Genomic DNA, 10746 nt, shown 5'->3' on the forward strand with positions numbered 1-10746 from the left:
CAGTGTTGACAGTGACTTATTAATAACATAGTCTGAATGAAAACATAGAAATTTATGCAGTTCAATAACATCGTGACATTTCAGGTATGATTACTTACGAATGTTCGTTCGTTCACAAGCGTTCGCTTTGGTGTGGATGAACCTTAATATATCGATTACGACGCACATTGCAAAATTAATAAATGCACAATTTTCTAATATTGATATATAGAAAGCACAACTATTTACCACCCCCTCCGATATATATAAAATTCTTTTAGTATCGGTCTAGATTATTACGAGCTATAACTTGATTTTGTCAGTAAAACAAGTACAGTAGTGCAGTACAAACGTATGTTATTGTGAATAGTTTTGAACAATGAATGAAATGTTGGTACAAAATAAAACAAAAGTGTTCTTTATCATAGGGGTATTTTAACAATGCCAAAAAAAAATAAATACAATCCATAAATTAAAATAAATACAAAATCAAACAATTGCACTAAATCACAAAATTTCAAATTCAAACAAAACTTAACGCTAAAGTTAAGTTAAACGTTAAACGCTAAAGTATTGGCCAGCAAACAGTAAAAATAGTAGTAACATTCACAATAGAGTATTAAAAAACAAATATGCAAGAACTGGTTAGTGTTGAAAATATGGTCTTCAATTTGTCTTGCAAATCAAGCGCAGAATCATAAGAAAAGAATTGTTTGTATAAAATCAAATAATTTTGCACATGCAACGATGCATGGACATCCTGTGCAATTTAATATAATAAAGTATTGCAATTAACCAAAATAGGTGTTCAAACTAGTCATTTTAATAGAATTAACAAAATGTCAAAATTTGTTATTTTGTTCACGTTCTGCAAATTTAACACAAATTGTTTTAAATATATTATGTTACGAAATGGAAATAAAAAATGAATAACAAAAAAGCAGAAATAAATGCTTTTACGAATAGTTTTTTAGATTTGCGATGCATTAATAAATAAGGTACATTGATTATATAAAATCAGGCAGTAATTGTTTGAAATTAATCCATAAATTAATAAAAAGTATATATATATATATACACTTTATTTATATATTTCTATCGCATAAACAGTATGTGGTATAGTTTTTGTGTTGAATACGGAGTATTGTGCTCTTTTAAAAAAATGGTTCAATTTAAAAAATATAATTTACAAAAAAAATGCATTTAACGTATATTTTGATTTAATATAAATTGCAATTTAACTTACACGATTATTTTTGCATAAATTGCTGATAGTTTGATATCAACAAATTTCATATTTAATAATATATTATTCTGAAAGCACCTTCTCACTTCTTTTTCAATACAAAAAAAAAATCAAGTACGGCTTTGGATCAGTTGGTTAAGGCGCGCTGATTCTGAGCTTCACATTTAGCAGGACCCGAGTTCGATTTGCAGTCTCAAAAATAATTATTTACGAATAATTAAATACAAGAATTATTTCCAAGACCACTGATGATGGGTATTTGGCAATACTCGAAACAGCTGTATGGTCAGCTAAAAATTCTATTAATTAAAATAATATAAAAAAATAAATTTTTGTTGTTGTAGTTCACTATTGTTCGAAAAACCTCTAATAAAAAAATGGTATCGTCAGACAAAAATTCAATTAATTAAAATAATATAAAAAAATAAATTTTTGTTGTTGTAGTTCACTATTGTTCGAAAAACCTCTTTCATAAAAAAAAGTAAAATTTACCGTTATACATATTATTTATTATGTATATATATGAAACATATTATGTTTATATTATATATATTTATACCCTCATACGATAGTGTTCCGGTATATATACTGTGTGATTAAAAATACATTAAGGCAATATCATAATTTATATATTTTTACTATATATTCACCGAGTCTTTTAAAAATTGAAATTTCTCTAATCTCGTTTTTTTACCATCGTATTGTATCTGCAAAGTAATAGAATACATTGTTTTACCGCAAGTACGATTTATTACAACCCTGAGTTTTTTTTAGTAACCTTGCAATTTTATTAAATTTGACATTAGTGATAAGCGATTCTCGATTTAGTAAACAAGAGTTTGTTAATATATTAAATTTCGTTAACACTATAATAAAAAAAACTTAACGATGGCTGAAGCTGATACCAATAAACCTCAACTTATACGTGATCCGAATTTCGCGAAAAATCGTATATTTTTGGGAAATCTACCATCATGTACCAAAGAAGAATTGGAGAGTATTTGCCACCCTTATGGAAAGGTACTGGGCAGTTTAGTGCAAAAAAATTTTGGTTTTGTTCAATTTGAGTCTGAAGAAATTGCCAATAAAGTTGCATTTTCACTTACGAAATCAACATTTAAAGGTAATGTCATTACGGTTCGTAACGCCGGCGCCAAGAAAGTACAACCAGCAAATGCACAAACGGCGGCATCAGCGGTTCGATATGAGGACAATAAAGTACAGCATCCGGATTATAACGATTGTGAAATCATTGTTGTTGATCGTCGTAACACGTAAGTTTAATTATTTATAATATATCAGTTGTATTCTACATGCGCATTTGTTATATATATTTATATATGTAGAAAATATGCCGAATATATTGAAGACCGTTTGAAACGTATGCAACTTCGGGTTGATGTTCTGTATCCTAACGAAGATGTTCCACTTGGTAAGGTTCTAGCAAATATATCTTCCCGTGGTTGCCTTTATGCAATTTTGGTGACAAATCAGCATGAAGAACATAATAGCATTACTGTTAATATACTGTATGGACAACCCGCTGAACACCGCAACATGCCGGTGGATGATGCATTGAAACTAATTGGGAAAGATTTTCAAAACAAAATGGCTGTCGAGTCATCGAAACGATTAAACTCAAGTCACCTTCCTCAGCCTGTACCTATTATACCTGCTACTAATGTAATCGCTCCACCACTGAAAGATAGACATCCAGAATCTATACAAATTTTGTTAAATTTGCTCGCAGATAATTTGCCACTTACTGGTCTGCAATATGAACGTATTATAAAATATCTAAATGAAAGACGAACCTTACAATTGAAAGCTGAACTAGGCGAGACCGTGGAATCAATTCCTGATCCAGAAATTGAACTCCAAAAAAAGATTTTAGATATATTAAATAAACCATCGGTTGCCGAGACGCACTATGAACTTCTCTATCCTACATTACAATCTATAAAAGACGATTTCCGTGTAATGGAATTACTAAAGGATGAAAGAGTACAAAAGGCACTTGATTCCTTAATGGATTCTAGTTTAGTTGGTACTATAGAAACGCACATGAAGTTTTAGGTTAATAAGATGATAATAAAGTAGAACTGTATAACTATAATTTGTAATTAATAAAAAGCAACTGACACATGCAATTACAGTATTAGCGCAAATACGTTAATTTTTATTTCAATATTCTAGGGCCATGATCTCTTTGCTATATGTCCAGCATATTTTTCACGATATTTAATTCCCGTAACTAAAGTTGAACTTTTTGGAAAAGCAGATTTGCCTCCAAATTTGGTATCAGTATCCGGATGAAAGCGGAGATACTCATATTGTATATGTAGATTCTCTGGAAGTTCCATATTCTTGAATGCTTCATACGGCACAGTTGTGTTCACTGACCTCTGATAGAAATCTACCACATCACCTTATATTTAGAAAAAATGATAAATAAAAATAACGATTTTATAACAATATTATTTAAGCTACCAATAGTTTGTACTTCATGTACTTGTGAATTGGGTACTCCGTGATTAAAACTTGCAAAGCACGCCTCTAAAAACTTGAATTTCTCCTCTAGGTTATTTAATTTATACTCATTCTTGTTAGGTATTTGAAGAGTTGAACATATCGAATGAACTTTTTCCACAGCATCTGCTGGTGCATCATACGGTTTATGTGATCTCAAAAAACTGTAATTGTATTTAATACTCTTATAAAATTTTAATAAATGTTAAAAAGCGATTTATGTTACCCTTTATTTGACAGAGATTTACCGACATCTTCTACAGCTTTGTTAATAATTTTAGGCCGTTTTAAATGCTTTTTTGAGTAGGACCTTGCGATCAATGATATTACCTGAAAGTAAATAGGATTAGAAGCAAATATTTTCAGATAATTATTGCTATGTACATTATTTTTATACATGATTTCAAGATTTTTACGTAAACAGACATGCAGACACAGGTCAAAACAGCAGGGCTGGTATTGTTGCCAACACCTTAAGAATTTTCTGTTAACCCATTACGTACCAGGCAATTTCAGACTTGAAATCTTACGGTCAAATTTCCATAGTAAAATAAAACAAGTTTAAGTAAATGAGAAAAGTGTAATAGTTTTTTGAAATATTTATTTATTTATTTTTTTATAAAAAAAAATATAAAATATTCTTTGAATATTAAAAAATATTCAAAGCTAATTGCGTGGTGGTACGAAATGGGTTAATGAATTTACGTATACAATAAAAACTCAATGTTATTATATCAACGGTTTTATTTTCTTTTTTCATTTCCTGTAACATATGGAATATTAATATAATAAGAATATTTAGACATGCCTGATAACTTAGTATGTGATAGAATGATAAACATCTAGTATCATGTTTCCACTACACCTAAATCAGTTTATCTTAATGAAATGAAGATTTGGTCGTTTCCATTAGCATAAGTTGATTTATGCATGTCAAGGGGCTTTTATGTATTAGAATGTTTTGTGAAATTTGCAGGATTGTTCACATCTCAATTGTTAACATTTTTAAAAATTCTTCCTTGTTTATTTACATTCTGTTTCGTGTGCCAAATATATCAGATGACCATTTCCCTTTTAGTAAATATATTTTGCAATTTTGCATTCGGCACTTTTGTGGTAATTTCCCTTAATTTATTTTTAATTAAGTTAGAAAGCACGAAAGTTTCTTGTATAGTTAATCAACTTCATTTGCGACCTAAACAAATAAACTGCTTTAATGAAAGCGATTGAAACATACTATTAAAGGTACAGTAACCTTTAATATATAATAAAAGTAATACAAATAAATACTATACGGTACTTTACTGTCAATGTTCTTGATAATTTTAAGTCAGCATTATTTTACGCCACGTTTAGACTACTGTACTCCACTAGACAAATATGAAGCAAAATACATAATTATTGATAGAAAATCTAAATTAAACTGTGCTCAAAAGGCTCTGTAAGTACAAGTGTAAACTTACTAATAAATATCCATTATCCTTTTTTTAATAAAATTATAAACATGTATGTATTTTTAAATATAAAATAGGCATATATTAAAAATTATTCTAGTGAAAGATATACGTGAACCAAAAGTTTCAGTTTTTCTGCATTGAAAAGTCTTTTATGTACTAGGTAGGTTGATATATACCCCAGCTAAGTAATAAAAACGTATTTTTTTTAAAGAATTATATTTTATATAGTCCCCTTTTAGCTCGACAAACCGAGTACAACGATAATTCAACATTTGGATACCTTTTGTATAATACGATTTATTAAGTCCTTTAAAATGTACCCCAGTTTCCCATTTCACTTAATCATTTCATGCAAATCTCTTTACTTGGGGTCATATTTTCAAGATTGGAAACAGATAATAGCCACTAGAAGCCAAATCTGGAGAACTCAGTGGATAAGCAAGCAAATAATACCGTAATCCATTTAATTTTGTTATGGTTTTTATTGACGTGTGAGCAGGTGCGTTCTCGTTGTTGTCGTTTATGATCAGTTGTAAGCAAATGCGGCGCCCATACCAATCTTACCGAAAACTTCTTCATACACAAATATTCATTTAAAATATTCCAAACATGTTCATATGATATGTTTGTCATCTCTGCTATCTCACGCAATTTAATTTTCGGATATCCAACACAATATCATGGCTTTTTTCAATGTTTTCTTCAGTTGTGACCTCTTTTGGACTTCTTCAAAACCACTTGTACAATTGAAAATGACGTGTTGTATGAGGTTAAAGGGTAAACGTTTAGTTCAGACCGGCATAAGTTGGTCGATGCAGTCAAAAGTGTTTTAATATGTCAAATAAGCAACTGAAATTCGTTTTTTTTTTCATTGTAATTGAGTTATTGTGTGAAATTCTTTTTAAAAAATTATGAGTACTAAATATCTCTAAACAAAAATATTTTGCAGAAAAAAATATTACGTTTATTTAAATCTATAGGAATAAGACTATTATTCATTGTTTAGGTTTTGCATGATACCATTTATAATGCTTCCATAATCAAGTCAATTATAGTTTTTGCAGAGGCTCTAATATATCCAAAACTCTGCGTTGTATCGTTGATACAATATGTATTGTTGAAACATTGAAAGTACATATTTATAATACATATAATTTTAATAAGATAATTTAATTTTTAGACTACAGTACTTAACTTATTTTTGGGTTTATCTCTATCCATGCAAAGATGTGTAAGATAACCGCGTACTTATTTTTTTAGATAATTGTGATTAAATGATTAAGTAAATGTTGCTTCGAAATATTTCTATTTGGCAATGATGGATCAAGTTTTAATAAACACACAAAAAAAAACCGCAAAGCAAGAAAAATTTGAAAAAATCTTGAAAGACAAATCTATTCTGTTGTGTGTCAATTATTATTTCAGTTTATACGATATGTCGTTGAATTCTATTTTATTTAGATCTTATTTAGATTTAGAATATAACCTATAAGTTCAATGCAACACACATCAGATGATTCATGCGAAGATAAAACTATATAAAATAAATATTTAGCTTATAATTAATAATAATAAAACTGTCACAGCACATCAACAAAACTCAAGGTGAGCTGACTTTGATTTTCAAATTTGGCAGGGCACAAGTTTGATTCCTGGTACTTGCAGTTTAAGATGGGTATTTGGCAATACTGGAAACGGCTGTATGGTCAGTCAAAAATTCAATTAATAAAAATATTATAAAATAAATTGTTGTTGTTGTAGTTCACTACTGTTCTTTATTTAAAATATGTATCTCTGTCTCAAAATATTGGATGTCAAATATTAATCATTTTCGTTATTATGAAATGAAATTTTAATCATTTCAATTATTTAATCTGAAATGGAATTTTCAGATATATAATTTTTTGGAGTTGCATTCGAACCTTGTCGTTCAATTTTCGTCAATATATGTTGTTGGTTCACAGAAAAGCTTATTAGCGTTTTTAATCAAGAAAACTGCCTTAAAGAGGTTTGTCGCATTGTTTACGAGAATTTAAAAATTTGCTATGACTCTTAAAATTGGCTTTAAGCTCATGTAAAAACCGTAAAAGGATTTTGCTTAAATGTACCTTTAGCTTGGTAAAAGCTTTGTATCATGAATATTAGTAAGAAACCTAGTTTTTAAACATTTCATCAATATCTGAAAAGCAATTTTAAAAGTGAGTGCCAGCTATTAGTAGGCAGCAACCTTAAAAGTGTTTTCAGTATTTCTGAGCAATAGATTTTAAGACTCGGATAATCGTACCGTGTAAACACAAGATAAGTTCAAAATATGGTGAAAGTTTATTAATAAGTAGTCGTAACTTTTTAAAATGTAATCGTATTTAATTGATACAAAATTGAAATCACGAGATGAGTTGATTACTATACAGAAGTTTCGCTATAATAGGAATAAGTCAATTTTCAAACCACGATGCTTTTATATTCAATATAGAAAAGAATAATCATGTTTGTTATTGCGGTTCTTTTGTTAACTACAAAATTCTTGATTTAGAATCGCTGGAATCTATTTCATTTTGGATGGCAAATATGTGAACCGCATTACTTGATAAAATATTAGTAAATTAAATCCCGATAAGTTTTGTACGAACTATGAAAGGATTTTCCGTTTTTTCTAAAATATTCATTGGGAATCCGCAGCATTCCATGTTTGAAATGGAATGATAATCCGAACTTAATCTTGACATCAACACAGAAAATAGAAAAAAGAAGTATCCAAAATTAAGACAAGAATTAATTATATTGAATTTGATAAAGCAAAGAAAAAGTTTAGAATCATGCTAAATAACAAATTGAAAAAGGGATGAAATTGGAATAAGAATTAATTAAACAAAAATATTTTTCAAAATTAAAATCATTTTTGTGTTCCTTCACGGATGTGAGACATATGTAACTAGCAGAAACCTTGAGACTGCTTGTCTCATCTTTGGAATTTCACAATCATTCACGTTAAATCCTATTATAGATGTCATATTAAATCAATAAACTAAATTTTAATGATAACGCAAAATGAGGATTTCCAAAAACTAGCAGATGAGAAACTGTCAAACAGTCGTCCCAGTAAAGTGGCATAACAGAGAAAGAGAAAAAAGTGTCAAAAAATCGAACTTGATAGCAATATTTAGTAAAGAAGCTATATAGTAATTGAAGCAATTAGTAATAATGATAGCCCTTAAAGTGAAAATTAAGAAGTGATATAAGTATTGAATTGTCATGCTTTGAATAGTTATGATTTGATTACCATATCAATTTCCATCTTAAAATTTGTGATGATGAATAATATATTATTGTTATTTAATAAAATACACAATATTTTCAATTCGTGCAAGGAACAAAGAGCCACGTCATAAAGATATATCTAAAGCCAATCGCTTAATTTCACTTCAGTTTTTTCCACGGCGTATATCTTCTACTGTTTGGTGGATTATTTTTTAGAATTTTAAAGTGTTGTTGAAGAACAAAAATAGATAACATAAATTCAGGTCATCATTTTTTAGTAACTGGTGCCTTCCTAATTCTCTTGAACAGTGCAGCCAAGACTATGTTTAATAAATATTTCTAGGCGTTTAACTCTGTTATCGTTTACCTATACCTATTTAGTTTATATTTTATATCAAATGCCCATCAAATATCGAAGAATTAATATTGGGTAGAATAATTTTGTGGAAAGGCAATATGGAAGGGATATAGAGGGCAGTGTCGCTCTCTTGAATGTTGCACGATAATTCAGTTGATGGCGTGGTCATGGTTGATGCCAATCACGATGTAGTTTTGAAGAATTTGAATGATTGCTTTGCTTACCACATATCATAGTGTTATGCGTCTCCTTGTTTTTAAATCCAATGTTCACTTTTTGTTCTGAGAAACGATTACTGTGACTTAAAGTGATCAATTTTTAAGGTTCCCATATAACTATGCCTGTATCTAAAATTGGCTTATGGTTGACATGATATATTGTTCTATTCGTTTCAGTTGCTTTCTGATCAGTTCATATTTTCTTTTTCGTCTCTATGTGTCTTTAAATGTGTCCATTTTTATTCTAAAATCAAGGTGTGCGTTAACCGATTATATGTTACACCACATTTTTGTGCTGTTACTATATATTTCTTCTGTGATTGCCCTCGTTTTAAAAGTCATCCTACGATGAAATAAAATCATCCTTTAAGGGTAGAAGTATTGCTATTTTTAAAATCAGAAAAGCTTATTACTATAAAAACGGGGTAACTCGTAGTAGTTTTGTATAAGTTGAATGTGTCTGTGTATGAAGACTGAATTAGTGTGTATAGAATGAATGGGATTATGAAATGATTAACAATATATATATCAACTTTAAACAACGGCAAATTAAGTTAAATAAGCTGTTTCAAATCAATTATAACCTGTCATAGTGTTTGTCCACTAAAAGTTTGCGTGATCTGTCGAAAATAGAGTTGGTCCAAACTAGGATAAGACCCCATCAAAAAAAATTTGAAGCAAGGTCTTTAACTTCGTTTTACACACATTAAAGAGAAATTTTAGCCGTTTGATTACACACTTTTCAAATCTTAAAATTGAAATCTTATACCAGATTTCAATCCGTCATAATATGAGCTAAAAACGGCTAAACACCTGAACCATTTACTTATTTTTATTAAATTATTATATATCATATATTTTTTTTTTTTAAATAATTAAATAAAGAATAATTGAAAATATTGAATTCAAAAATAAAATTTACTCAATTTATTATTTTAAATTAAAGCTGTACCTAAAATATGCTGTATTAAATGACTTCTCCAAATAAACACTAATCGCCTTTAGTAGATTTATGTGCGAATTGAACTATTTGAAAGTAAGATGAAAATATCTATATTTAATAACATTTAAATTTTCATACTTAATCTGATCAGATTTTTATATATGGTAATACCATTTAATATTTGTTTTATGCTATAAGGTATTATTTTTAACTATAGATTAAAGCCATATTCAGGCCATCATATATGTATATCATTACTACTCATTCATTTGAAAAATCGCTCGGGTTATATTTGAACGACCTAAACATGTTTGAGCATTTGAAATGAACTGTTCAAATATTCGAAAAGAATATACTAAGGTATAAGAGCATCAGAAACTGGAATACTTTAAAACACTATCGTCTCATATATTTATTGCTGTCAGATTTTATTAGAGTAATATTAGAATAGGTTATGAAATTGATATAAGAAAGCAAAATATATGTTTTTAGTGATCGATGACCATGATTTCACACGACACGATTTTTTCATAATGTATTTTATTAGATATGTACATATTTTTGCAAGAAACTGTAACTTCGGTTAGAACTCTTGTGTTAAAATTACCAATAACCAAAATTTTTTGTTTTATATAATGTATATAATTATAATATTTATTGAGAAAGTTATTAATCATTCTTCTTATAATTTCCGTAATATGCCCAAAATTTGGCAAACTGGCAATGCCTCACGCTTGTCTAGTAATCGATTGCAGTTT

The 10746-nt window shown here is 28.8% G+C and overlaps 2 protein-coding genes across 2 annotated transcripts; one reads left to right on the forward strand and one right to left on the reverse strand.

The window, feature by feature from the left end:
- The first annotated feature begins 2042 nt into the window (after window positions 1–2042).
- On the forward strand, window positions 2043–3340 carry LOC119668016. The gene is made up of 2 exons (XM_038077415.1): window positions 2043–2499; window positions 2572–3340. Exons 1-2 carry the CDS (start codon window positions 2114–2116, stop codon window positions 3299–3301), a joined length of 1116 nt encoding a protein of 371 aa, XP_037933343.1. The 5' UTR covers window positions 2043–2113; the 3' UTR covers window positions 3302–3340.
- Window positions 3341–3375: 35 nt separating this feature from the next.
- On the reverse strand, window positions 3376–4247 carry LOC119668096 (39S ribosomal protein L50, mitochondrial-like). The gene is made up of 4 exons (XM_038077526.1): window positions 4139–4247; window positions 3981–4084; window positions 3716–3918; window positions 3376–3653 (listed from the first exon to the last, which is right to left on the reverse strand). Exons 1-4 carry the CDS (start codon window positions 4151–4153, stop codon window positions 3418–3420), a joined length of 558 nt encoding a protein of 185 aa, XP_037933454.1. The 5' UTR covers window positions 4154–4247; the 3' UTR covers window positions 3376–3417.
- Window positions 4248–10746: the final 6499 nt, after the last annotated feature.

This window comes from Teleopsis dalmanni, chromosome 1 (genome assembly GCF_002237135.1).
Source record: "Teleopsis dalmanni isolate 2A chromosome 1, ASM223713v2, whole genome shotgun sequence".
NCBI classification, from domain to species: Eukaryota; Metazoa; Arthropoda; class Insecta; order Diptera; family Diopsidae; genus Teleopsis; species Teleopsis dalmanni.